At 54.7% G+C, this 23,991-nt stretch overlaps 1 protein-coding gene across 1 annotated transcript in view; it reads left to right on the forward strand.

Annotated features, from left to right (window-relative positions):
* PPP2R2C (protein phosphatase 2 regulatory subunit Bgamma) overlaps positions 1 to 23,991 on the forward strand; it is a gene marked incomplete at both ends in the record, with an annotated part of 129,701 nt that overhangs the window by 83,390 nt on the left and 22,320 nt on the right. Inside the window, 3 exons of the mRNA XM_082837649.1 lie at positions 113 to 278; positions 2,822 to 2,934; positions 8,262 to 8,439. Of these exons, the coding sequence (XP_082693775.1) occupies positions 113 to 278; positions 2,822 to 2,934; positions 8,262 to 8,439 (457 nt within the window). The remainder of the gene's footprint in view (positions 1 to 112; positions 279 to 2,821; positions 2,935 to 8,261; positions 8,440 to 23,991) is intronic.

Here is a 23,991-nt window from a genome sequence, read left to right on the forward strand (position 1 = left end):
TCGCCATGGCTGTTCCAGGCCCTGCGTGGGTTGGACCAGTCCCGTCCCTGTCCCAGTGCCGGCTTCCGCCCCGCCTCACCATCCTGGAGCTCAGGGTCTGGTTTCCTTGCAGAGTAAAAATGCGCCGCACAGCCAGGGCGAGTATGACGTCTACAGCACTTTCCAGAGCCACGAGCCGGAGTTCGACTATCTCAAGAGTCTGGAGATAGAGGAGAAGATCAACAAGATCAAGTGGCTCCCTCAGCAGAATGCCGCCCACTCCCTGCTGTCCACCAACGGTGAGGCGTGTGCGTGCGCACGTGCGTGCACGTGTGTGTAGGCATGCGTGCGCTTACGCACACGTACTGTAGCGATGTGTCGTCAGATGCCATGTTTCACCTCACTTACATGGTGAGCTTTTTCCTAGGCCTTTAGAACTCCTGAAACACAGTATTTTGAGCAGCGAGTAAATTCCATGCAGTGAATACACTTGCTCACCCTCTCCTGGTGGTCGGCCGGGGGCTTATTGCCTCTGCTGTAACTAGCAGCTCCTTGAGCATGTCCGTGAGTACTTTAATTTGGGGACGGACAAAGGAGGCCAGGTCAGGGAAAGCAGTCAACACTCAATTCAGACTTGCCTCTTTATCCACAACCCCCAGAATCCCAGACCACCCCAGGGTGGAGGGTGTCACCGGGTGATCTGGGGTCCTCAGTGGATGGTACAGGAGGAGCACTGGTTGCCTGGTCTCTGGCCATCTGCCTCTGGGAGATGGTACGCATCCCCAGGGAGGCCCCCAAGGAGGCTCCCGGCCAGACCCCTGCTTTGCTGCGGTCCACTCAGAGGCTGCGGTTCCTGGGGCCATCTGGCCTCTGCCGGCAGTGGGCCTGGAGCCAGAGGCCCCGCTTCCCACCTTCACGTCCACCTGCTCATCCTCCTTCACCTCTCAGCCCCATCATAAAAGACGCCTGGGGTGGGAGCTAGGAGGGTCCTGGCTTCTGTCCCAGCCTGGGGACCTTGGGGAGTGGCCTTGCTTCTCTGAGCCTCAGTTTCCTCACCTGTGCTCCCTCTGGAGTTGCAACAAGGGTGGAGAGAGGTGTTGCCCACCCAGCACCCCAAGGCCAGCCAGTACTGCTCCAGGGTGGATGAGTCTTATAAGATGATGCCACCTGCCTACCCAAGGGAGTCTGACTCCTTAGGGCGGTCTTCATGGCATCCCTGAAACCGGTCAGACTCAAGCCACCACCCCATCTCTGTGTCCGAAGGCCGGCTCTCCCTGCCCCCACCTGGCCAACACCCCGCCTCACCCCTTAGGCCTCCGCTGGGTGTCAGCTCCCACTGAGCCTTCCCTGACCGCTCAGCAGAGCGAGGTGTCCCTCCCGTGGGCCTTCCCACCCCTGCCGACCCTCCAGGGCTTGCCCTATGGAGCTCCTGCCGTTCTGATTGTCTGTGTCCCCTGAGGGGTGCCTGGCACGGAGTCATGTTCAGCAAACCCCGTCTCAGGCAGAGGGGCCCTTCCCAGGTGCTGGAACAGAGGCAGTGAGCGGTCCCCCACCAGAATAGGTCACCCAGGGCAGGAGCCCCCAATGCAGTCAACACCCTGGCCCTGCCGCTTCCTCTTCTGAACCTGACGGCTGCTCTTGCCTCATAGGGTTTTGGGGAAGCTGGAAGGAAATGACATCGTCAGGAGCTTAGAACAGGGCCGGCGTCTGAGCCTCGTTCACGTGTTGCTTTTTTGTTTTTAATCATTTAACAGAGTGTCATTCTCTGCCTGCCTCTTCGGAGGAAAGGGCAGCTTCAGGAATTTCCTAACACCCACACCCTCAAAGCTTCCCACCCCCAGTTTTGAATCCCAGCTCCTCCCTTTCCCAGTAGCCTGTCCATGGGCACCTGTCAAGTGTTTAACTGATAGCAGTTTCTCCCCTTCCTCCTCAGGAGCATGGAGGTGATTGTTTTGGGTGCTGTACTAAGAACTAACAGGATGGGTGTATGTGTGTGTGTGAGCGTAGACAGATATGGATATAGACGTAGGCTTAGATATAGATATATAAGCAGAGGTTTATTTTCAGGAATTGGCGTGCCTGATTGTGGAGGCTGGCAAGTCCGAAATCCACAGGGCGGGCTGGAGACCCAGCGAAGGGCCTGGGGGTCTGAAGGCCATCTGCTGGCAGAGCTCCCTCTTCCTCAGGGGACCTCGGTCTTTTTTCTCTAAAGCCTTCAGCTGATTGGAGGAGGCCCACCCACATGGTGAAGGATAATCTGCTTTAGTCCATGGATCTAAAAGTTAATCTCATCTTAGAAAATACCTTCAGAGTGACATCCACACATTTGACCAAATATCTGAGTCGCGTGGCTTAGCCAGGTTGACATCTAAGATGAACCATCGCAGCTGGTAAAGGTTACTCTTTTGATGTTCTTGGCAGGATTCCAGAGAAGTGAGGCTTCCGGAGAGCTGAGTTTCTGGATGGGCGGGATGCATCTCAGGAAATAGGATGCCAGTGAAGTGTAAAGAACAGGAAGCTTCGTTAGTACAGTTTTTGCGGAAATTAGTTGAAAGACTGATAACTGCCCTTGAAAGGGTCATGCCCTTTGACCCAACAGTTTCACCTTTGGGATCCATTGTGAGGAGCTCGAGCGTGACGACAAACGTTCCCTTTGCAAAGATGTTCGTAGCGTCAGTTGACAGAAGGAGTCAAATTAGAAAGAAACTTCATGTCCAAGAACAGGATAAGGTTAAGGAACTTGTGGGTTGAGGCACCCTTATCTAGCAGACTCGAGTGGGTACTCCATTCTCCATGCTCGTGTTCATCATGTGTCTTGTTTCACTTTGTTCTATTTTTAAAGATAAAACTATCAAACTATGGAAGATTACCGAACGTGATAAGAGGCCCGAGGGTTATAACCTGAAAGATGAGGAGGGGAAGCTTAAAGACCTGTCCACGGTGACGTCACTGCAGGTAAGATGTGGCACACGGACAGTCCTGGCAAGCGAAGAGCAGTTTGTGCTCTGTTTATTACACAGCGAGGATTTCAGGACTGGAAGGGCCATGGCGATCTGAACCACGGTCAGGTTCCGATCCAGAACTTTAAGAAGCCGGGCTGCTTACTTGCTGGGTGGCCACCATCATTTTCCTGCTCTGTGCCTCAGTTTCCTCCCCAGCAAAGCAGAGAGGATCATCTTTCTTCTGGAAGTCCCGTGAGGATGAGGCAAGGTGATGCGTGTCCATGAAGCCCTTTTCAGCTGCACCCGAGGCTGGAGAGCAGGTTCTCTAATCCCTTGTTGTACAACTAGGGAAACCGAGGCCCAGAGAGAGGCAGCAGCTCTCCCAGAGCAGCTCAGCTGAGCAAGTGGCAGAGCCAGGAGGAGAACCTGTGAGCGGAGCGTTGTGGGTTCCCGGCCCTTTGCCGAGGGTCAGAGGGACACCCAGAACTTGTGATTCTTGCAGCCTTTATGAAGGCTCAGTGCAAAGATTGCCTTAAGGTAAGAGCGGCCTGGAAGGGTTAAGTGGCAGAGCCGTGTGAAAGCAAGCTTTTGCTCCCAACGCGATGAAAAGCAAAAGGACTCATGTTTCTTCAGCGGGGAGGCTGGGAGATATGAAAGAGTTCTGGAGTCACAGGACCCGGGTTCAAATCCTGCCTCCGCCGCGTCCTGGTGGTGTGACCCTGGGCAGGGCTCTTGGCCACCACGAGCCTCTGATTCCTCATCTGGAACAAGAACAGACACTTGAGCATGTGTCTCCCAAGCACTCTGGCTATAAAATCATTCAGTCCTCAGCCACATCCTATGGTGTGTATGTGATTGTCATCCCCATTTTACAGATGAGGAAACTGAGAGCTGGATCCAAACCCAGGGAACTCTAGCTCCACAGTCAGCATCAGCATCTAGTCTCCCCCGTGAAGTGGAAGTGAAGCTCCTGCCTCCCAGGGCAGCCATGGGCATGGTTAGCGGCTTCTTGCAGGAAGCACATGAGGCCGCCTTGTCCGTCGCTGGCTTCCAGAACCGTGCCTGGAAGAGGGTGGGTGCTTTCAGCCACCCATGTGTTTGCTGGAGGTGATGCCAGATTTATTCATTCAGCCACGCTTACTGAGCAGCTGCTGTGTGCCGCCCAGCCCTGCTCTAGGCACCAGGAGGCCACAGTGAATGAAGAGTCTGGGCGCAGATCCGGTCTAAGCCTGGGACAGGTCCTGCTCAGGGAGGGGGCCTGAGTCCCAAGACTGAACGAGGATGAGCGTCGGGAGGTGACTGCGCTCTTCGGCAGATTTGAAGGGTCTGAGTTCACATCACACGGAATGCTGTCTCCCTGGGTTCCTCCCGTGCCTGTGTTTGCTGCTCCGAGCGGGCAGTGGTGCTGCCTGGTGCCGCGGTGGTGCTAAGGCCCCTCCAGGCTCCCAAACTGCTCACAGACCCACCACCGCTGGTCAGGTGGCTGTGGCCGTTTCCCTGCTCTGTGCCTCAGTTTCCTCACCAGCAAACGGGAGATAACGACTCGTTTTCTCTGCAACGACTTAGCAAGCGCCCCGCACTCAGCACCCAGCCGACTGTCATAAATATGAAATGGCAATCAATGTTGTTCCCAGAAGGAGGAATAAATGTTTAAACACATTGGCCTCTAAATGACTGGCAAATTGCACAAATAAATTCTGAGAAAGCAGGGGAGCCAATTAGCTTTGACATTGAATAACGGGAGTGAGGGTGCCTCCCCGCTCCCCCCACCTCCAAGCCCCAAGAAAGTTTATGAGGGTTTCATCTGGTGGGAGGAGGCAATTATCACCTCTTGATTGGCCTGGCATTTGCGGCAGAGCCAGTGGCCCATGGGAATCTTGTTTATTTCCCACCCAGCGTCTGAGATTTTTCTCTGTATGTCACACACATCCTGAAATGGCACTTAACTGTAAACTAAGGCTGAAGGAGAAGAAAGGGGGAAAGAACGTGGGTGCCTGGGTCTTTCCTCATCCAGCCTCTCACCTTGTCTCCTCCCCAGTTCACCCAAGCCTCCCGAGCCCTGGGAAGCTCTCTGCCTAATCTGGGCCATTTGTGCTAGAGGCAGCTATTATTTACCGAGAACCTGCTCTCTGCTAGGCCCTGTGCTAGGTCTCTGGGATCCCAGAGCTGAGCAAGGTGAGATTGAGTGCCTACCCCCAAAGTGTACCCAGGCCCCCAAGGAAATAAGACATGGAGTCGCCCCCACACTGGAGGTCAGCTCTGTGACACAGGGACACAGAGGAATGCCTTTCTCTACTTTTTATTTGGTGAACTCCTATTCATCCTTTAAAACCCTATTAGCCTCCACCTCTGAAAGTCTTTCCTACACGAGCCAGATGAATCCTTATCCTTCTCTGTGCCCTCTAGCCTTTTGCATCCCACACTGCTCTGTCCTTAGTGTCCATGTGTCTGTCCTCCTGTCCTTCACCTTGACTACACTGTACCTTCCGGAAGAGCGTGGGTGCGGGGAAAGTTTTATTCACGAAACCTCCAAACCTTCAGGGAAGGTTTCTCTTCCCTCTTCCTCTCCTCTTTTTGCTTTCTGGCTTTGAAATATGGTCTGGGGATGGCGGTGCATGGCTGGAGCACTGGGTGAACCGTTCCAAGGCTGCCAGGGGAAAACAACGTTGCCGGAAGGAGGGGGGAGCAGACTGAGATGCTGAGACTTTGCTAGGCCAGCGATGCCCTGACCTTCTCCAGGAGCAGGTGTGGCTTGAGAGAGACTCCAGGGATCCCCAGGGCAGGTGGTGGCCACGCCCTGAGGGAAGGGAAGGCAAGATTCGGAGCTGACGTAGACTATCTGACACCGGCGGACATGCGGAAGGCCCCATAGAGGGGCCCAGACACACCAACACTGACACGCGAGCAGAGAGTCCCGAAGCACAGACTCAACACAAGAACCACCCAGAGCCAGGTGCATACACACACATGCACACTCGGGCACATGCATATGCACACTGACACACTCATGCATGCACACCCAGGCTCACACACCCACACAGGCTCACACTGGGCGCCCTGGTACATGAGAACATCTCACGGTGGCTGCAGAGCTGCCTTGTACCAAAAGGAATGCTTAGTGCGTGCCCACCCCGACTGCAGCACCAAAGCTGTCACCTCCCATCTCAGCTGTCCCCCAGGGAGGGACATAGCTCATTTGTTCATTGACTCACCCATTCACTCATTCACCTGAAGACCTGTCTGTGCTGGGCCCTGGGCTGAGTACCAGAGATACAGAGATGAACACAAGAAGACACACAGCGCCCCTAAGTGCTGCCCAGTCCATTGGGGAAACAAACAAGAAGACAACAACTTACCACGTGGTCAAGGCCATAATGAGGGATTACAGGGCCTTGGGAGCCCCAGGGAGCCCCAGGCCCAGCCTAAGAGTAGGTGGGTTTGGGGGAGGTCCCCTGGGAGAAGGAGACTCTCTAGGGTCCCACGTCAGCCTGTTTCAGCCCCTCCCCATATGTCACCTCCTGGTCACTCTTCCAGCCGGGCACCAGCCCCTGCTTCCCTGTCACTCTGTCCCCTCACCTGTTTTATTTTTCTTTAGAGCACCTACTGCTTCCTGAGACCACACACACACACGCACACACACACACACACACACGTGTATCAGCCTATCATCTTCTCTCCCACGTGAGTGCAAGCAGTGGGTCCCCCATCACCTGCTGCCACGCAGTTCTGAGTGGATTCATGCCGTTCTACCTGGTGCTTGCTGCCCGGGGCTCAGGAGCCCTGCAGGTAGCTGACAAAGGTCTGCGTCCCCCTTCACCGGAAGCTGCTCTGTTCCTCACTCCGAGGATGGCCTTGCTGCCTCTCTCCTGGGCACAGTTCCCACTGCCCCTGCAGCACCCCCCTCCCCCCACCCCCATCCAGGCCCACTCTGGAAACTGTGTCTGTGTAAGCCCTGGCTGGCTCAGTCACCCCCCGAGGAGGGGGAGGAGGGCACTGTGGACCGAGTGATGTTCCAGGCGCACTTGACCTGCATCAACTCATGGAATCCTCACAGAAGCCCTGAGCAGGCACCAGCATTACCCAGTGTACAGATGAGGAAACTGAGGCCCAGAGAGGTGAAGGCCGCGATGGAGGTAACACCAGTAGGCGGCCGGGCAGGGTTGAAGCCAAAGTCAGGTTTCAGGTCCACACCTTTGCGCCGTGACGCCCCGGGGGCAGTCACACCTGGCTTCTGGTCCTGGCTCTGTCATTTCCTGCCTCTGTGACTTAGGAAGCCCAGTTCATCTTGGCATCCAGTCTTCTCATCGGTCACATGGGGATGGCAATGCCAGCCCTCATTTTCTGGGGCTGGGCCAGGGAGAGATCAATGAGGCCGTGTCTGTCTGTCTGTACCTTTGAAGACCTTACAGCTTACTGGAACGGAGAGTCGTGCCCAAAACACCCCGCAGTGCACACCGAGAGCCCTGATAGCAGTGTGTGCAGTGTGCTGGGGGTGAGCAGGGGTGTGGCAGGCTGTACATCCAAAGGGCTGTTAACTCCAGATCTTGCAGGAGGAGTTGGGGTGAGCATTCTAGGCAGAGGGTGCAGAGAGAAGCAAAGCCATGCTATCTGACACTGTCTCTGGGAGTTGGTACGAGTTCCGCTAACACCAGCGGCTGTAACAGCCCCAGGGCAGAGTACACAGAAATGTATTTCTCACTCAAGGAAAGCTCCGGTATAGGCATCCTGGATGGCACACGGCTCTCCTGCAGGGACACAGGCTCTTTCCATCCCATGTGCCTTCATCCCTAAAACCTGGATCCTCGCCTTCTGGCTGTGGAAAGGGAAGGGGGCAGAGAAGGCACAGCTGCCTCTTAACCGTTAAGCCTTGGCCCCCCAAGTGCCAGGCATCAGTGTGCTCACACCCCATTGGTCAGAACAGTCATGTGGCCACACCCAGCTGCAAGGGTGCCCAGTGGCCTGGGCAGCCACTTCCCCGTGACAAGGGGACACAAATGTTTGGTGGAAAATCTGGCTCTGCTACAGTACCTTCTCCTTCCATTTTAGAAATGAGGAAATTGGGGTGCAGAGGGGTTCAGCCATTCATTCAAAGTCACGCAGCAGGTTCAGAACCAATCCCAGGAGGCCAAGCAAAGGAGGCAGGCTTCCCTGCAGGGCTGGTGCCAATGGATGTGGCCATGTGGCACTGCTTACTTCTGACACGGGCAGGATGGACACCCATTGGCGCGCTCCAGGCCTCTCCTGGCCTCTCCTTTTGATCACGTGGCCCTGGACGGTTCCGGCCAGCACCCCTCCCCCATCACCTCTCCCCTTGCTCTGACCACCCCTCCTCCTCCGCAGGTGCCCGTGCTGAAGCCTATGGATCTGATGGTGGAGGTGAGCCCCCGGAGGGTCTTCGCCAATGGCCACACCTACCACATCAACTCCATCTCCGTCAACAGCGACTGCGAGACGTACATGTCCGCGGACGACCTGCGCATCAACCTCTGGCACCTGGCCATCACCGACCGGAGCTTCAGTATCCTTTCCTGCCGTGGCGCGGCCCCACCGTTGACGCCGCGGGCCGGGTGGCTCCCGGGTGGGACGTCAGCTGGCCTGCTGTAAGCCAGCTGGCTTGGGAGCTTCTGCTCTGTTCAGCCTCTTCAGCGGGGTGCCTCCTGGCTCACAGTGTGTGCATGAGGCCGAGGTTTGGAATCATGATGAGTTTATGAAAACTTTACAACTGTGGCCGCTGAGGGTTACGTTTGACCCCTCGCCTCCTCCAGGGTGGCCATCATCCCGTCATCTGGGGGCCTCACTGGGGACCATGGAGGGGATGGAGTCCTGGGTCAGCCCTCCTGGGCAAGGGGTGGCCGACCACCCTGAGACAGTCGACTGAAGGCTTCTCTGGACCTTCCTCCCTGGGCCTGAGGCATCAGTGTTTGATGAACAACCTTGGGGTCCCGCCCAGGGCTTAGAGGGACAACTGGGGTGTCATAAGCCCAGCTGGATGGGGTCAAGGTAGGCAGCCCTGCTTGGTGGCCCCATGTGTCTGGGCAATAGGATTATAGGATTGACTCCGGCCCCCACTGACTGGTGAAGAAAGAACATGGGCCTGAAGAGGGGCCCAGGCTGAGGCTTGGCCCAATGAGGGCTACAGTGGACAGAGCAGGCAGGTTACTACCTACAGGTGTCACTACTCTACAGACAAATAACAACAACAATAATAATAATAATAGTAATAATGACCAGTGAGGCTCTGTGCCTGATAAACACGTGTTAATGTGAACTCGATTCATCCTCACAGTAATTCTGGGAGGTAGGTTCTTTACGATGAGGAAACTGAGTCACAGAGAGCCCGGGCTAACTTGGTTAGAGCTCACAGCAGCCAGTGGAAAGCTGGGTTCAAACCCAGGCCCTCCAGCCCCAAGTCCTCATTTCCAGCCTTTCCACCCAACTGCCCTTTGGGAAGGATGCTGCCCAGATGTGGGGTGGAAGAAGGTGGGATGACCCCCCCGCCAAGAGATGTCTCTGACTGTCCACTTGGTGCTGGGTGCCGGGTGGCCCTGGACACCCAGAGCTGAGACCATACAGCTCCTGCCACGAGAAGCTCCCAACACAGGGGATCGTGCCTGCTGTGCCGTCCTCTCACGGGTCAGGATCGGGCTGTGTCCCGTGGAGCAGAAGCCAGAACTGGGGGGGAGGGAGTGGGGCAGAGAAGGGAGCAGTCGGGGGGGGGCGCGGTTAGAGGAGAGAAGGAGTGACAAACGGCTTCTGGGGGGCCGAGAGCCAGAAACTGGCCAGAGACCACAGGGCAGGGAGACCTCGGAGCTGGGAGGGCTGAGAGCAAGCATCTGATGTTCCCTGAGCCCAGCAAGAGGGTGCAGGGCGAACGCCTGGGCTTCGGAGGAGCCACTGGGAGTCTCTGGGAGTCTGCTTCTACCACGTTGAGCTCTGTGACCTTGGCGAGTCACTGCACCCCTCTTGAGCCTCGGTCTCCTCCCTAACCGTTCCCCCATAGGACGGCAGCGTTCAGCGAGCCCCTGTGAGACACCCGACACCAAACCGGTGCTTAAAGCGTGTCAGGAAACATTAGCATCTGTTTCCTTCCTCCCTCCTTAGTGCTCAGGGCCTGGAAGGCAGAAGTGGATCGGGATGGTCGGGAAGGTTCCAGGAGGCGCTGGGGCTGGAGCTGCTCTGAGGGGTGGGAACTCAGTCTGGCTGCATGGGGAGGGCCGGGCTGGGCTGGTCCTCTGCTGGACCCTCCATTCAGGCACAGACCCCAGCAGGTCCCACCCCTCCCTGGTGCTTAGACACCAGCTAGTCAGGGGTCAGAACACCCCTCTCCAGCTGGCTCATGCAAAACAGACGTTTACTGACTTATGGACCCCAGAGAGCTGCAGGTACAGATGGATCCAGGGACTCAGTGTCCTGGGATGGCTCTCTCTGCTTCCTGCTTCTGATCTCTGCTCTGGCTTCAGCCTCCACATGGTGGTGAGCTGACACCAGCAGTTCAGGCCCCACCCTCCCAGAGTAAAGTCCAGGAGAAAAGAGACCCTCTGTCTCTGAACTGTCCCACCAAGTCCCCAGGTGGCACCCCGTGGGCTCTGCCTGGACCTCAGGGGCACCCCTGAACCCATTTCTGTTGGGGGTGCAAGGCTCTGGTTGGCCAGGACCCTCCCTGGTGCCGGAGGGGTCAGCTCCACCTCCAGCAGTGTCTGAATCTGGGAAGGGTGGTCTCCTTGGGAGAAGCACTGCTCGAGGAGCTGGGGGCCCCTCGTGGTGGGCGGCACAGACAGACATCCACTGCCAGGTCTGAGGTGCTGACCTGCTTCCCAGCAGAATAACACGAGGCGTCACACAGGAGCTCCAGGTCTGCACACGGGGCAGGCGTGGGGCTCAGCTTCCTGCACAGCACTCTACAGCTTAGAGAGCAGCTCGCCGTTCACAGTCTCGCTTGGCACTCACAGTGACATGAAAGCCGCCCATCAGTGGCAATGTTATCATGGCCCAACTTTATGGATGAGGAGATGCAGGCTTGGGGAGACCGGGGCTTGGCCCAAAGTCCCCCCGCTGGGGACAGAGTCCCGTGGCCTGGCCCCGTGCTTCTTGCCTTGCCCTCGGGCTGCAGCCTTGGGACAGCGGCACCCACCCTCCTGGAGCCTGGGTTTCCTTATCCTAGGACTAGGGTGGGGACCGTAAGCCCTGACCAATTTATCTCCCTGGGCTATTATAAGGATCCAATGACACAGTGAATGCGGAGGCCCTTTAAAAATTGCAAAGCCCTGCAGCTGTGGAAGGGATTGTTTAATTTCATTCGTTTAACCATCAATTTCTCTTCTGTCCCAGGCTCCATGCTGAGCCCCGGGGACACAGGGACAAATAAAAGAAACTCAGCTTCTTCCTCAAGGGCCTCATGCACTGCTGGGAGACCCAGCCCTGACCTGGGTGGTACCAGCCGTGCCATCCTTGCTGTAACTCAGGTCTCCACACTGTGCCTGGGCTACCAGGGAGGACTGAGAAGGAGGCAGGGTTAGGATGCTCCCAGTGGCTTGAGGAGGCTACCGAAGGGCCCAGGGCGCGCAAGGGTGACGTGATGAGGCAGGAAGGTGGGGGGTGGCCAGGACAGCTGCAGCGGGCCTGGCTGATGGTGTCAGTGGGGGACTTACTCCTGGGGACCACGATCTCCAAACATCGATCATTTGCAACCCTCCTTTGCAAGTGTTACTACGTCTGTACACCGTGCGTTCTCTCATTTACTTTTCCAATCTTTTTCTAATTTGTATTAATTTTCTTTAAGTCAAGTAGCTTTAAGTTTGCCTAAATAAATGCATTTTGAAAGGGACTTTCATTTTACTACCATAAATGAAAGTAAAACGTATCATATACCATAAATAGGAGGTAGCTATAGAGATAAATGCCGTGAAAAAAAAAAAAAAGGGAATGAAATCCATCTTCAGCCCTGTCCAGTAGAACTTTCTGTGGTGCTGGAGAAGTTCTCCACTGTGTGGTATGGTAGCTTCCAGTCACGTGTGCCTATGGAGTACCTAAAATGTGGCTAGGGTGACCGAGGAACAGAAATTTTTATTTCATATAGTCTGAATGAATTCACATTTCGAGTTAAGTAGCCACATGTGCAGATCCGTAAATGCCGCGTGTTAGACCCCGAGGCTAATTCTTTCTGTCAGACGTGGGGATGAGGAGGTACTTCAGGTGTTAGAGATATGATCCCGCAAACAGAGAGCTTCTCCCTCGTTCAGCAAAAGGACTAGAAAGTATCAATAACTGAAAGCCTTGCTTGGTGTCTGAGTCTGTGTTCTGAAGACTGTCCAACTCCCTAACTGCTGTCAGGTAATAAGAAGCTATCGATGCACCGTAAGCAGGGGAGCAGTACTGGTCACCTTGCAGGGGGCCCCCTGGGACTGTGGGTGTATGTTGTGGGTGGAATGGATTCCAGCAGACGAGTCTGGAAGCCAGGAGACCGAGTAGATCCAGGGAGACATGGAGATGGGTAGGGTGGAGCGTGGCCATGGGCAAGAAGCCGGGAGGTAGAGCGATAGTTAAAATATAGACTTCGTAGATGTGGGGCTGTATCATAACTGACTTTTGGACTAAGGTGGCCAGAGGACATTGGAACAGGTTAGTTGTTATTAAGAAAAGAGGACTAATCCATCCCAGGACTGCAGGCAGACCTGCCCAGTCATTACTGTCAGCTTCACCTCCTAACACAGATTGTGCCCTGTCCGCACATTGGAGGGTACACCGTTCACCAGTATATTTAGTGAGCACCTACTGTGTGCCAGGCCCTGTGCCCAGTGCTTGAATTAAAGAGAGAAAGATCCATGCCCTCCTGGAACGGACATATAATTTAATGTTGATAAACCGTTAGTATAATAAACAAAGTATCCAGTACGTGAGCAGGCGATAAGTGCTGTGGGGAATGAGTGGGACCAGTGAGCACAGTCGTGTGAGTTTTTCTCCAGCCATGTTTTGCTGCATGGCTGCAGGGGCAGAGTAGGTGGAAAGGGAGCCAGGGTAGTGGGTTTGCAAAGTGAAGATACAGACATGGGGCTGATGGCGTATGCAAGGGAGTGAAAATAATGGTTGACTCCAGAATCTGAGCCAGGTGAGGCGGTGACAGCTAGTGACAAGAGGGGAGCATCCGTGGATTGGGGGTCCCCGTGGGATGCCAGAGGGGCTTCTCTGGCTGCAGATCTTGCCACATAACTCTGTTAAACCTGTGTGTAGCCTTTAATTTTGTGAAAATGAATTGTTAGTTGATCAAAATATACAAATGTTTTGGCCCTTAGAGACAGGAGAGTGTGAGCATTACAGAATGCTGGAGACACCAGGGCCGGGCTCACAGCAGCCCTGGCCTGTAGAACCTAAAAGTACCAATTAGGCAGACAGAAGCAGCTGAGTGGAATCTCCAGGGTATGTGGTGGCTGTGGAAATGTCCCTTGATGAGATCAGTTCATCAGGGAATGATGTTGCACGAGGCGCTCCCCATGGCCTGCTGCGGCTTGGCTACCAGAGTGACAAGACACAGGGACCCAGAGCAGAGACACCTGGCACCATCCCATGGCGTTCAGCCTCCCCTGGCAAGAAAGGTGTCGGGACTGTGGGTCGTAGGTGTGATGATGGGTCTGATAGCAGCCAAGTAATTAGAAAAGGCGTTTCATTTCCAACGTGGGAGGAGGCCAGAAAGGCAGCTGTGACTCCACGCTGAGCTGGGGAATTGATCTGAATTTTGAAACACCTTTTGAGCAAGTACCTCCTGGGGGATTCTGGACCTAGGGGTTCACATTCCTTTAACTCTTGCTCTTCAGTGGTGCTGCTGTTCAGTCCTCAAGGCCACTGGGAGTTCTCTGCTCTGTTACCATCTCCTTGTGTCCAAATAGTAACACTTGCTACTTAGGCAGAATTGATTTTTAGCAAAGGTTTTTAAGAGAAAGGAAAACCTTTTTAATAAAGGAGGAAAAATGTGCATTGTTTTCACCAGTAAGAATAGTGATGAAGCTGACTCAGAGGACCTTTCCTCTTCTAATTCTAGACTTGGCTGCTCTGAACAGAGGGAGAGGAGCCTGGTACTTCCTGAGCCTCTGCCGTGTGCCAGGCACATACACGGTGCAGCGCCTTTGTCTGTCACCGAGGCTTCCAGCCTCCTTCCTCTCTGTCACCCACAAAATGGAAAGAGGTGCCAAGCACTTTCCATTCTCCCCCGATGGCTCTGGAATCATGCCCTCCTCTCCACTCGAACCAAGGCCCAGCTCAGGTCGTACCATTCCTGCCTGGACTGTTGCCTGAATCCCACCTTGCCCAGCCAGCTGGCCCTCTACAGAGCTTTGAGAGTGCCTCATCAGAGCCTCTGGTCTGACCACATCAGTCCCCTGTGTAGAGCTCTCCGTGGTCCCCAGCAGCATCTGGAGAATGTCCAGATCCCTCAGCAGTGCCCAGCAGCTCTTGGTGACCAGCCTTTGCCCACCTCCCCAGAGTCCTGTGCGTCAGGCTTGCCCACACCTTCACGTCACTGGGTTTCCCTTCGTGTTACAGGGGTGGGGGCGGTGCTCTGCCTTCTGCTGATGCTTCTCTGGAGGAGCCTTTCTCCCTCCTGTAGCCTGGCTGGCTCCCGTTTGCCCACATGCATCACTCACAGCCCCCTTTGCCTGGTCACCTCTGCTCTGTCCACTCTGCACCCCTCCCAGGCCAGTCCGAGTGCCTCTGGGCCCACACTCCCTGGTCACAGTGGGCTTTCATCATCTGTTAGTATGAATGCCTCCCCCATTTTCTGCTGAAACCCTTGGGATTAAGAGCCCAGGCTGAGCCCTCTCTGTGTCCCCACCCATAATGCAGGGCCTGGCACATCGTAGGTGCTTATGAATGGTTGTAAATGGTGACTTTGGAGGGAGGAAGTTCACAGTTTCCATCTGGTCTTAGGATATAGATGCCTCCTTGCAAACCTGGGCTCCAGGGTCGGAGGCTCCGAGACCCCAGACACTAAAGAGAAGCGCTCTGGGCTCCGGCAGAATTGGGCTCAGACTCATTGCTTTACCCCCTTTGTCATCGATTTCCATGACTGCAAAATGGGCCAAATTCCTTATCATGGATATTTGTAAGGAGTAAAGGAATCATTCACATAAAGGGACCTGGCAGTTGGCCGGTATTATTTTCTCCCTTAGACGGTGGCCCCTCAAATACTTAAGGCTGTTTCTCATAAGTCCCTACATCTTCTCTGGCCACTGAAGCCCTTTTTCCCCAGTGCTGTCTCCACATCTGTTGAAACAACCTCTCAGTCCTTTAATGCCAACATTTTGAGGCTCTTGGGCGGCACTGGGTGATTTTTCTTGAGTTTGAAGCATCTTAAAGGTAACAGATTGCACAGGAGGCCTCAGCTGACGGACCTCTGCTTTATTTTTAGCACCCAGAAACTTCTAAAGATGGTTCAGTTGACTTTTCTCCCCACTGAGCGATTTCTCATGGTGGAAGCTGGCATCACACCAAGGCTTATTAGCCTGGAACAAATTCCTAATTCCCATTTATGGAGCAGGTGCTGAAGCTAGGCTGGATGTTGAAGCAGTTCCAAATCTTGGTCAGCACTCGGCCACCTGTGGACTGGGCTTATTTTCTGCACAGGGAGCTAAGGAGGGGACCGACCAAGGTCCCTCCATGTACCAGACTCTGTGCTGGCGAAAACCCTAGAGCCTGGGGTTCAACCCTGCCTTCAACGCTCACACAGCGACCCTGCCAGTCACTCAGGCCTTGTGAGCCTCACTTTTCTCCTCCATTCACAGGGGTGTTCCTCCTGTGCTGGGGGCTGTGAGAGCAGCACGGCCGGTGAGCATAGGGGCTGATAGGCTATAAACACAGGACCTATACCAGCCCATGACCACCATCAAGCACCTCACAGGCTGCCTCTTTTCATTCTCCCACAGATAAGGAAAGTGGGGTGAGTCTGCTTAGAAATGCCCTGAGTCTGAATCTCCAAAGTCAGCCTTTCACCCAGAAAGCATGTTGTTAAACTGTTATCAGCACCACTGCTTTGGGGGCTCAGCAAGGCCAGGCAGTTGGTTGGGTTCCGCGGTGGCCGAGGGCTCGTGTGCGCTGTCCATGGTGCTGACCCCATCCGAAACCAGAGCTGCATCCCACCATCACCCTCACCACTTCCCACACCACCTTCACCTCTTACTGAGCGCTTACTCTGTGCCAGACAGCACTCTGTGACCGTGCACATATTCACCTATGTAATCCGCCCGACATCACTGTGGCGTAGACAAGATGAACAACCCCCTTTTACCGGGGAGTAAACTAAGCCACAGAAAGGTTAAGTAATCTACCAAGAGTCACCCAGCTGGCAGGTGGATGGGATTCAGACTTGGGGCATCTGGACGCAGAACCCATGCACGTCACTGTCATGCAACACTGCCCCTCAGTCATGATGGTCACAGCCTCCAGGACAGCCACTGTTATTGCACAGTGATCGCAGGCGCTGAGCTGAACGCACCGCACTTACTACACTTAATCCTCACGGCAGCTCGCGTAGGTGGTGCTGTCATTCTCTCCATTCTGAGAAGTGGGTGCACCTGCCCATGGCCCTCCTAGCCCTCAGTCACTCAGATTGTCCGTCCAGTCCTGTCAATGCAATAACGCTTCTGGCTCTTGTTTTACATCCTAAGGGAAGCAGGTGCTTTTTGCACTGTTGCAGGACAGAGTGGGGATTGATGCGTAACATAAGTGGCCGGGCTTTGGCGACTGTCTGATGTTTCTAACATTTCCTCTGGGTGGTGGGACAGGCAACTCTGTGGTGCTTCCTGTCTCTTCCTGAAAGGCCTCTGAGGCACTTCGGTAACACACTCCTGATTCAACCCCCCTCGACCCCAGACCACAGCCCTGTCAGCTGCCCTGTGTCCCTCCGTCTTGGGGCTCCAGCAGCCTGACCCTCTGCCTGGATAACTCCTGCTCACCCTCTGGCCTCGGCTTGATGCCTTTGCCTCAGAGGACCCTTCCCTGACTCTCCAGGCCAGTCAGGGCCTTGTTATGAATCTCATCACACGCACCCTGTATGTCTCTCCTGGAGCATCCAGCATGGGGCTAATATCTGGTTTCACTGCTGGGCTAGGAGCCCTGAGAGGTTGGGACAGGGTCTGGCTTGCCCCTTCTCGGTGCCATGAGAACGTAGCCACCTAGGTGTGTGTCCAAGCTCTGTCCCACCTTGGGTTTCCCCTCCCAACTCTGGGTTGGAGACAAACCCAGGCATGTAATCCAGCACAAACCCTCACTGTCTTTCCAGAGTGTCCTTCCAGGCAACAAACATTATACCTTTTGCACCCTGCTTAATTTCATATTTGTTTCAGAGGAAGAGAAATACTGATTCTGATTTAACTCACTTTAATTGCTGCTAAAAGTACCAGCCCTGTGCTAGGACCTTTATCTCCTTGATGAAGGAGATGTCATCTCCTTAAATCTTCATTACAGCCCTGCAAAGCAGATGGTATCCACTCATTCTACAGATGAGAAAAGCAGGGCACAGAGAGGCTGAGAAGTTTTCCAGAGGTCACACTGTTGTTATTCGGTGGGGCTAGACTGTCAAGCCCTGGTTTTTGTGACTCAGAAGTCATTTCTTGCCTGTCTAAGCATTTGGGAATCACATAAGCTGGCTTTTGGAAGAGGTGTGCAGTCTGGCTCATCACACAGAGAAAACACTCCAGGGTTTTCGGTGGGCTTGCGCAGTGAGCGGTTACTCAGAACAGCCCTTCTCCCGCGGCCCAGCATGGTCCCAGCGACCTGGTGCTTCTGTTTGAGTGAGATTGCACCATCATAGTTAATAAGGTTCTGAGCAGGGAACGGAAGGAGGCTGTTGTGGGGTGAATTTTGTCCCCCCAGAATCTGTATGTTGAAGCTCTAACCCCCAGCGCCTCAGGATATGACTGTATTTGTGGGTGGGTCTTTAAAGAGGTGATTAAGGTAAAATGAGATCATTAGGGTGGGTCCTAATCCAGTATGACTGGTGTCCTTATAAGAAGAGGAGATCAGGACACAGACATATACAGAAGGATGACCACATGAGGACACACAGAGAAGATGGCCACCTGCAAGCCAGTGAGAGAAGCCTCAGAAGGAGCCAACCCTGCTGACACTTTGATCTTGCACTTTCAGCCTCCACAACTGTGAGAGGATCATTTCCTATTGTTTAAGCCACCCAACTGTGGCATTTCTCTATGGCGGCCTGAGCAAACTAAAACAGAGGCACAGGTAGCCAGGAACCTCCCGTAGGATCTGACTCGCTGAGGCCAGATTGTTCACGGTTCATGTTTGTAGCCAGGTCATCTTTTGGAGAAAATTTGCTGAAAAAAAGCAGCTTTGCTGGCCACACGCCAGTGAGACTGCCTCCCTGTGCAGGAGGCCTACAGGCCCCTCCACACTAGCGTCCTTGGGGGGCCTGTGTAGGGCACCTCGGGCGGTGTGGCCTTTGGCAGAACCGCCTCCATCCTTACTCCGCAGCTGCCTGGTCGCCATGGTAACAGTCCCTCCCCCCCTCCTGAGCGTGTGCTCCTACCAGGACATCTGGACAAACCACACTTTGCTCAGTTCAACCAGTGGAGCTCAAGGCCACGTCCTTCTCCTCATGGAGCCCTTGCCCACTCTCAACACCCAGCTTGCCCAGGATACAGCCAGTCCGGTGAGCCCTAGCAGCAGGGCCTTTGCGGGTGCTGACCCCGGGGGAGAACTCCACATCGTGTGGAGGTGCAGTCACTCCAGGATAGAGTGGGCAGCGGGAGGAACACCGGCAGGAAGTTCAGAAGCCAGGATTCCATCCTTGTTCTGCCTCCACCTCTGGCCCTGGGCCGGTCACCTCCCCACCCTCATCTCCCTCTCCTCCTTCGTGGGATTGGAGGGTGGGCGGTCCCTTCCGCAGGGACATCCAGGTGCCCGACCTGAAAGGGGCTGCCCTCACCAGCCCTCCAAGGGTTTGACTGTGTTTCGGAGCTCAGTTACTTGCTGTGTCTTTACAAGCGTTTGTCGTGGCATAGCCGCTAAACCCCGCCACGGTAGGTGATCCTTGCGTAATTCTCTGGCGGTTATGGAGTGCTTTACAGACCTGTTTCTCGCTGGAGCCCCTCAGTGGAACGAACCAATGATGTTTATTCATTTCACGTGCCTGACTCATTTTATGGTCAGCGGAGATTTGCCCAGGAGATGGGTGATGGCCCTCGTACCGGTGCTCCTGGGATAGGTAAGGGAGACCAAGGCTCTGAGAAGTGCACCTCAGACCTCAAAGGAGTGAGGGCCACAGCAGCATAGCCACCTTCTCTCCAAAGTTTCAGGACCCTCCCAGTGGGATCCCACAGAGCGGTGTGGCTTGGAACTGATCGGCCATGGTGCCTGGGGCTGGTGTCACCCCACTGGCTTCAGGACACCAGGCGATGCTCTTGGCAGCAAGAGATGAAGGAGTTTCTATAAAAATCTCTGCAAACCTGATGACTCTGCAGAGGCTCACCTGGATTACATTCCTGTGCCCTTGGCAGTAAGAACCACAGACTTCCTTCTGGAATGGAACAGGACAAACCCGTTTCTGCGCTTTACTGACCCCCAGGCGTCTTGCACACTAGCAATAAAGGGGGGCTTCTGTTACAACAGCAAGATTGCAATCCCTCTTCTAAACCTGGGCTACTTCTACACCAGCAGGGAGAGGTGGGCGCATGAATCCACCAGTTTATAAAGCTTGATGGGAACACGGCCACACCCATTCATTTCCGTATTGTCTGTGGCTGTTTTTGCATCACAGAAGCGGGGTTCAGCAGCCTGGACAAGATGAGATCTTGTGGCCTGCTAAACCTAAAATATTTCCTCTGGCCGTTTACAGAAAATGTCTGCCAGCCCCTGGTCTAGAGGGTGACGTGTGCTCATTCACACTTGGCCACTGAAGGAAAAGGGGACTGGAGCCAGACAGCTGCCCGAACCAGAGCTATCTTCCCAGGCCCCCGGGTGCCCCAGGGAGGCGGCAGCCCCTCCTGCCCACTTGTCCACGCTCCCGTGGCTGTGTTTTTGCTCTCGTGTTCCTGGAGCCTCAGCTCACACTGGTCCAGAGAAGCTGAGTGACTGGCCCAAGGGAGGGCGCCGTGTGGATCTAAGGCAGATTTAAGCCACTTGCCTGCAGTGTTATGCCACTTGCCCTCTTAGGAGTTCACTTCCAAAGCACCTACTCCTTGCCAGGCCCTGTCCTCAGCACATCACGTGCACCATCTTAATTAATCCTACCGCTACCCTAGGAGGTAAGGCGTACCATTGCCATTTTGAACTTGGGGTAACTGAGGCACAGAGACGTTTAGAAACTTGCACACACAGCTAGCAAGCAGACAGAGCCCGGATTCAGCCCCAGGCTGTCAGGGGCCGGAGTTCTCGTCCCCACTCTGCTTTGCCTCCCAAGTCACAGCACACTGCATACTGCATATTGCAGGTTCCGGAACTCAACTTAGTTCCAGTCCCAGGCTGGTCCCTCTCTGCCTGGCCCCGAGCAAGTGGCTTCTCTTTGCGGAGCCCCCATTTCCTCATCCACAGGAGAGGATTGAACAGACACAGATGTGAAGCCATCTGATCAGCCCGCAGGGCATCTCCGGTGGGCACAGTCTGGTATAAACTGGAGCTTGGGGTATAAACGATCTTGCCTGCACCCAGATGAGTGAAACAGATGATAGGTCAGCCAGTATTTGCAGCCTGAACAGAAGGCCTTCTCTTGTGGGTGGGGAGTAGGGGAACCCAACCCCCATTTTAGGGAGTTCACTCTAGCTGAGACTGGGGGGCTAACCAGAGGTGGGGAGCCCCACTGAGGCTTAGGCAGCCTGGGCTGAGGGCCAGAGCAGAGGGATCTCCAGGTGGACGAGCACAGGCCACGGAGGCAGGTTGGATGTGATGGAGGGAGAGGGAGGGATCCAGAAGCTGCCCTGATTCCTGGCTCTGCGTTTCAGGGCTGGGCTGCTAAAGCAGGGAAAGAAGAGGTCTGGAATGGAGGTAGAGGAAGCTGTCCGTGATAACTAGCATTGCACCCGTGTCTTTTCCCCAGCTTTCAGGAAGCAGACTGGGTGTCTGAGTTCCCAATGGATGCCATAACTTCCCACAAACTGGGCAGCTTAAAACACCAGAAATCTATCGTCTCACCGTTCCAGAGGCCTGAAGTTTGCAGTTAAGGTGTTATCAGGGCTGTGTTCCTCTGAAGCCTCCTGGGGAGGATCCTTCCTTGCCTCTCCTAGCTCCTGCAGCCCAAGGCATCACCCCAGCCTCTGCGTCAGATGCCACATGGCCTTCTCCTCTGGGTGTCTCTGTTTCTCCTTCCGTGTCTCTTATAAAAACACTTGTAATCAGATTTAGGGCCTACCCAGGTAATCTAGGAAGACCCCATCTTGAGATCTCAACTTGATCATATCTACAAAGACCCTTTTTCCAAATACAGTCACATTCACAGTCTCTGGGGGTTAGGATGTGGACATGTATTTGGGTTGGGGGGGCAGGGGGGAGGCACCATTCAACACACTGCACTGGAGGAAAATACATTGCGCCCAGCCAAGGGGTGTGGACCGGAGCTTGTCTACCTTCTCCCTTCATCCTCTGCGCGTGACCTGCTCCCCTCTCCGCCTACCTGTGTCTGACAAACTTTCCTAGGAGGGAAAATCATTCTTAGCTGCCAAAGTGTGATTGAAAGTTAAGCAAAAGCCATCAGACACTTGGAGTACAACTAGATGGAAAAATAGAACATGAATAATTCATCCAGCTTTGCCAGGGGGCGGGGGACCCCTTCCCAAGAGAGGTCAGTCCTGCCATGAAAAAAGCCCTGGCTACACGTGGGATTCATGCAGCTGCTTCTGAAGTGGGCATGGGGGAAGCCACCTGTGGGTTAATGCTCGAAACGAAAGCGTGCTCCAGGGTCATACTCAACCCCTGATTTTGCAGATAGGGGAAACCGAGACTTACAGATGGAAGTGACTTCTGCATGTGGAACTGGACATTCCAGAGAGAGGTAAAACCAGACCCTGGCCCAAGGCCCCCCCAGCACTGGTCCTGCCAAAGTCCAGGCCACTGTGTATGGTCAAGCGTCTCAAAGTCCACAGGCATGTGGCCACTCAGGTGGGAGTCCCGGAGGAGTGTTTGTGGTGTCTGTTTGGGACGTAATTACCGTGCTCTGGAGGCTTCTCCGCACCTACTTCGCCGGTCAGGAGTCCGTCTCCAGGCCCCTGCTCTGTGATGTGGCCATGGGGATTCAGTAGGGACAGCCCCTCTCGATAATTTGGCTCTCACACACCCGATGGCCAGTGAGGAGCTGGGCACCCACAGGGAGATCCTCGTCCTGTGACGAGCGGAGCCAGAGGTCTTGGAGAAGCCGTCCCGGGACTGGGTGATGGTGGACCTGGTTGGATGGCCACGCCCTGAAGGACGCTGTGCTGTCCTGGAGGTGCTGGGTCAGGCTGTGGGCCCTGGGATTCAGAGGCACACATTGGCCATGACTGTGCTTTTGTCTTCCTCCCCCAGCATCAGGTGGAAAGGAAGCTCTGTGCTTCACATCATCTTTCCCCAGCACCCTCTGTATCCAGTCCTCTGTTTGAAACAGCAAGAGAGATTCCCCGAGTGATGCGTAGGCTGTAAGAGCCGTGGTCCACGGCTGTTGATGGGACCCAGGCATTGGAGACTCTGTCTCCTCAGCCTATGCACAGGGTCCCCGGTCCACGTGGGTTCCCCCCTTGGCCGGCTCGGTGTAGCCCTGGTTCAGGCATGTTAGCTGTAGAGCCTGCAGACGTGACTGAACCCCGCAGACTTAGCCATCATGGCCTCGTTCAGAGTTCTAGCAAGTGTCTGCAGAAGGCAGGCCAAAGCTGAACATGGTTGTTGTGAGGCGGTCGGGGCGGTTGGAGAGCTGTGGGTCACAAGAAACAGGCAGCAGGAAGCACGTGCACTGTAATCAGGCAACACCCATTTGCTTGGCTTTGGCCCCTATGTGAGCCTGGGACCAGCGTCTGGGGGCCTGAGAGAGGAGGCTTCACGCCACCACACTGCCCTCTCTCTGGCCACTGGCATCCACAGCCTCCCAGGTTAGAAAGATGGTTCATAAACCCCCGTTTCGGTCTCCACGAGCCAGAGTTCAGACATCATCCTCTGATCCCTTCTCTGTTGGGCTGGATTCCAGAACATCTTGAGGCCGGGAAGGAAAGAGTTTGGACGCTGACGCAGTCAGGAGGGTTAGGTGATCCTGGAGTAATAATCAGAAAGTCTCAGAGGTGACAAGAGCCAGCTGATGGGCCCTGCGGCTCACGGCACAGCACGTGCTGGCTCTCAGAGCTTCAGCCTGGAAGTGACACGCATCACTTGTCACTTCTGCCCTCCATTCACTGGCAAAAGCAACAAGTCACAACGGCCCGAGCCCCCTCAGGCCGGGTGACGGGTCTCCCTGGGATGCTGAGGGAACCACCTACAAGGCGAGGCATCTTCACTCCCTGCGGAGGGTATAACCCTGGGAAACACGGTAAAAACCCACGTCCCCTGACAAGCGACACAACCGGGACTCAAACCTGACCTGCGTGCCCTAAGGCCCGGCACTTCTGTTTCTCCCAGGCCCTCTTTGGCTTTTGTGTCCCAGCTCCTGTGGGAGAACCTCAGTCCCCGTTTGCAGAACATCGGACAGGTGCTGTACTCGTGCGCATTTCTTAAACGACGGCACTTTTTCTCCAGACACCATTTGAAGTTCAGGAGGAAATTGAAGCCGTTCTCAGCAGGCAGAGCCCATGGGAAGTCATCAGCGGGGGCTCAGGCTGAGAAGGACGGGGCTGCAGGTTGATGTGGATGGAATTCACATTCCAGAAGTCTTGGCTCTTTTTCTCTCTCAACCTTTAGTCTCACTTTTTCATGATTTAATCTCTGCTTCTTATCGTACCAGAAAACCACAGTGTCCTGGGAAACCAATTCAGGCACTGACGACATAGCTCCTTTTTCCCCTCTCTTTCTATTTTGATGTGATTCTAAGTTTCTGGTTAATGGTGTGCTTCTAGCAAGCAAGATTTGAGCATCTGCACAGAGAGCCTCCTCTGATTGCACAGATTCAACCATCTTT

Source organism: Leucopleurus acutus, assembly GCF_964270905.1.
Source record: "Leucopleurus acutus genome assembly, chromosome: 4".
In the NCBI taxonomy this organism is placed as follows: Eukaryota; Metazoa; Chordata; class Mammalia; order Artiodactyla; family Delphinidae; genus Leucopleurus; species Leucopleurus acutus.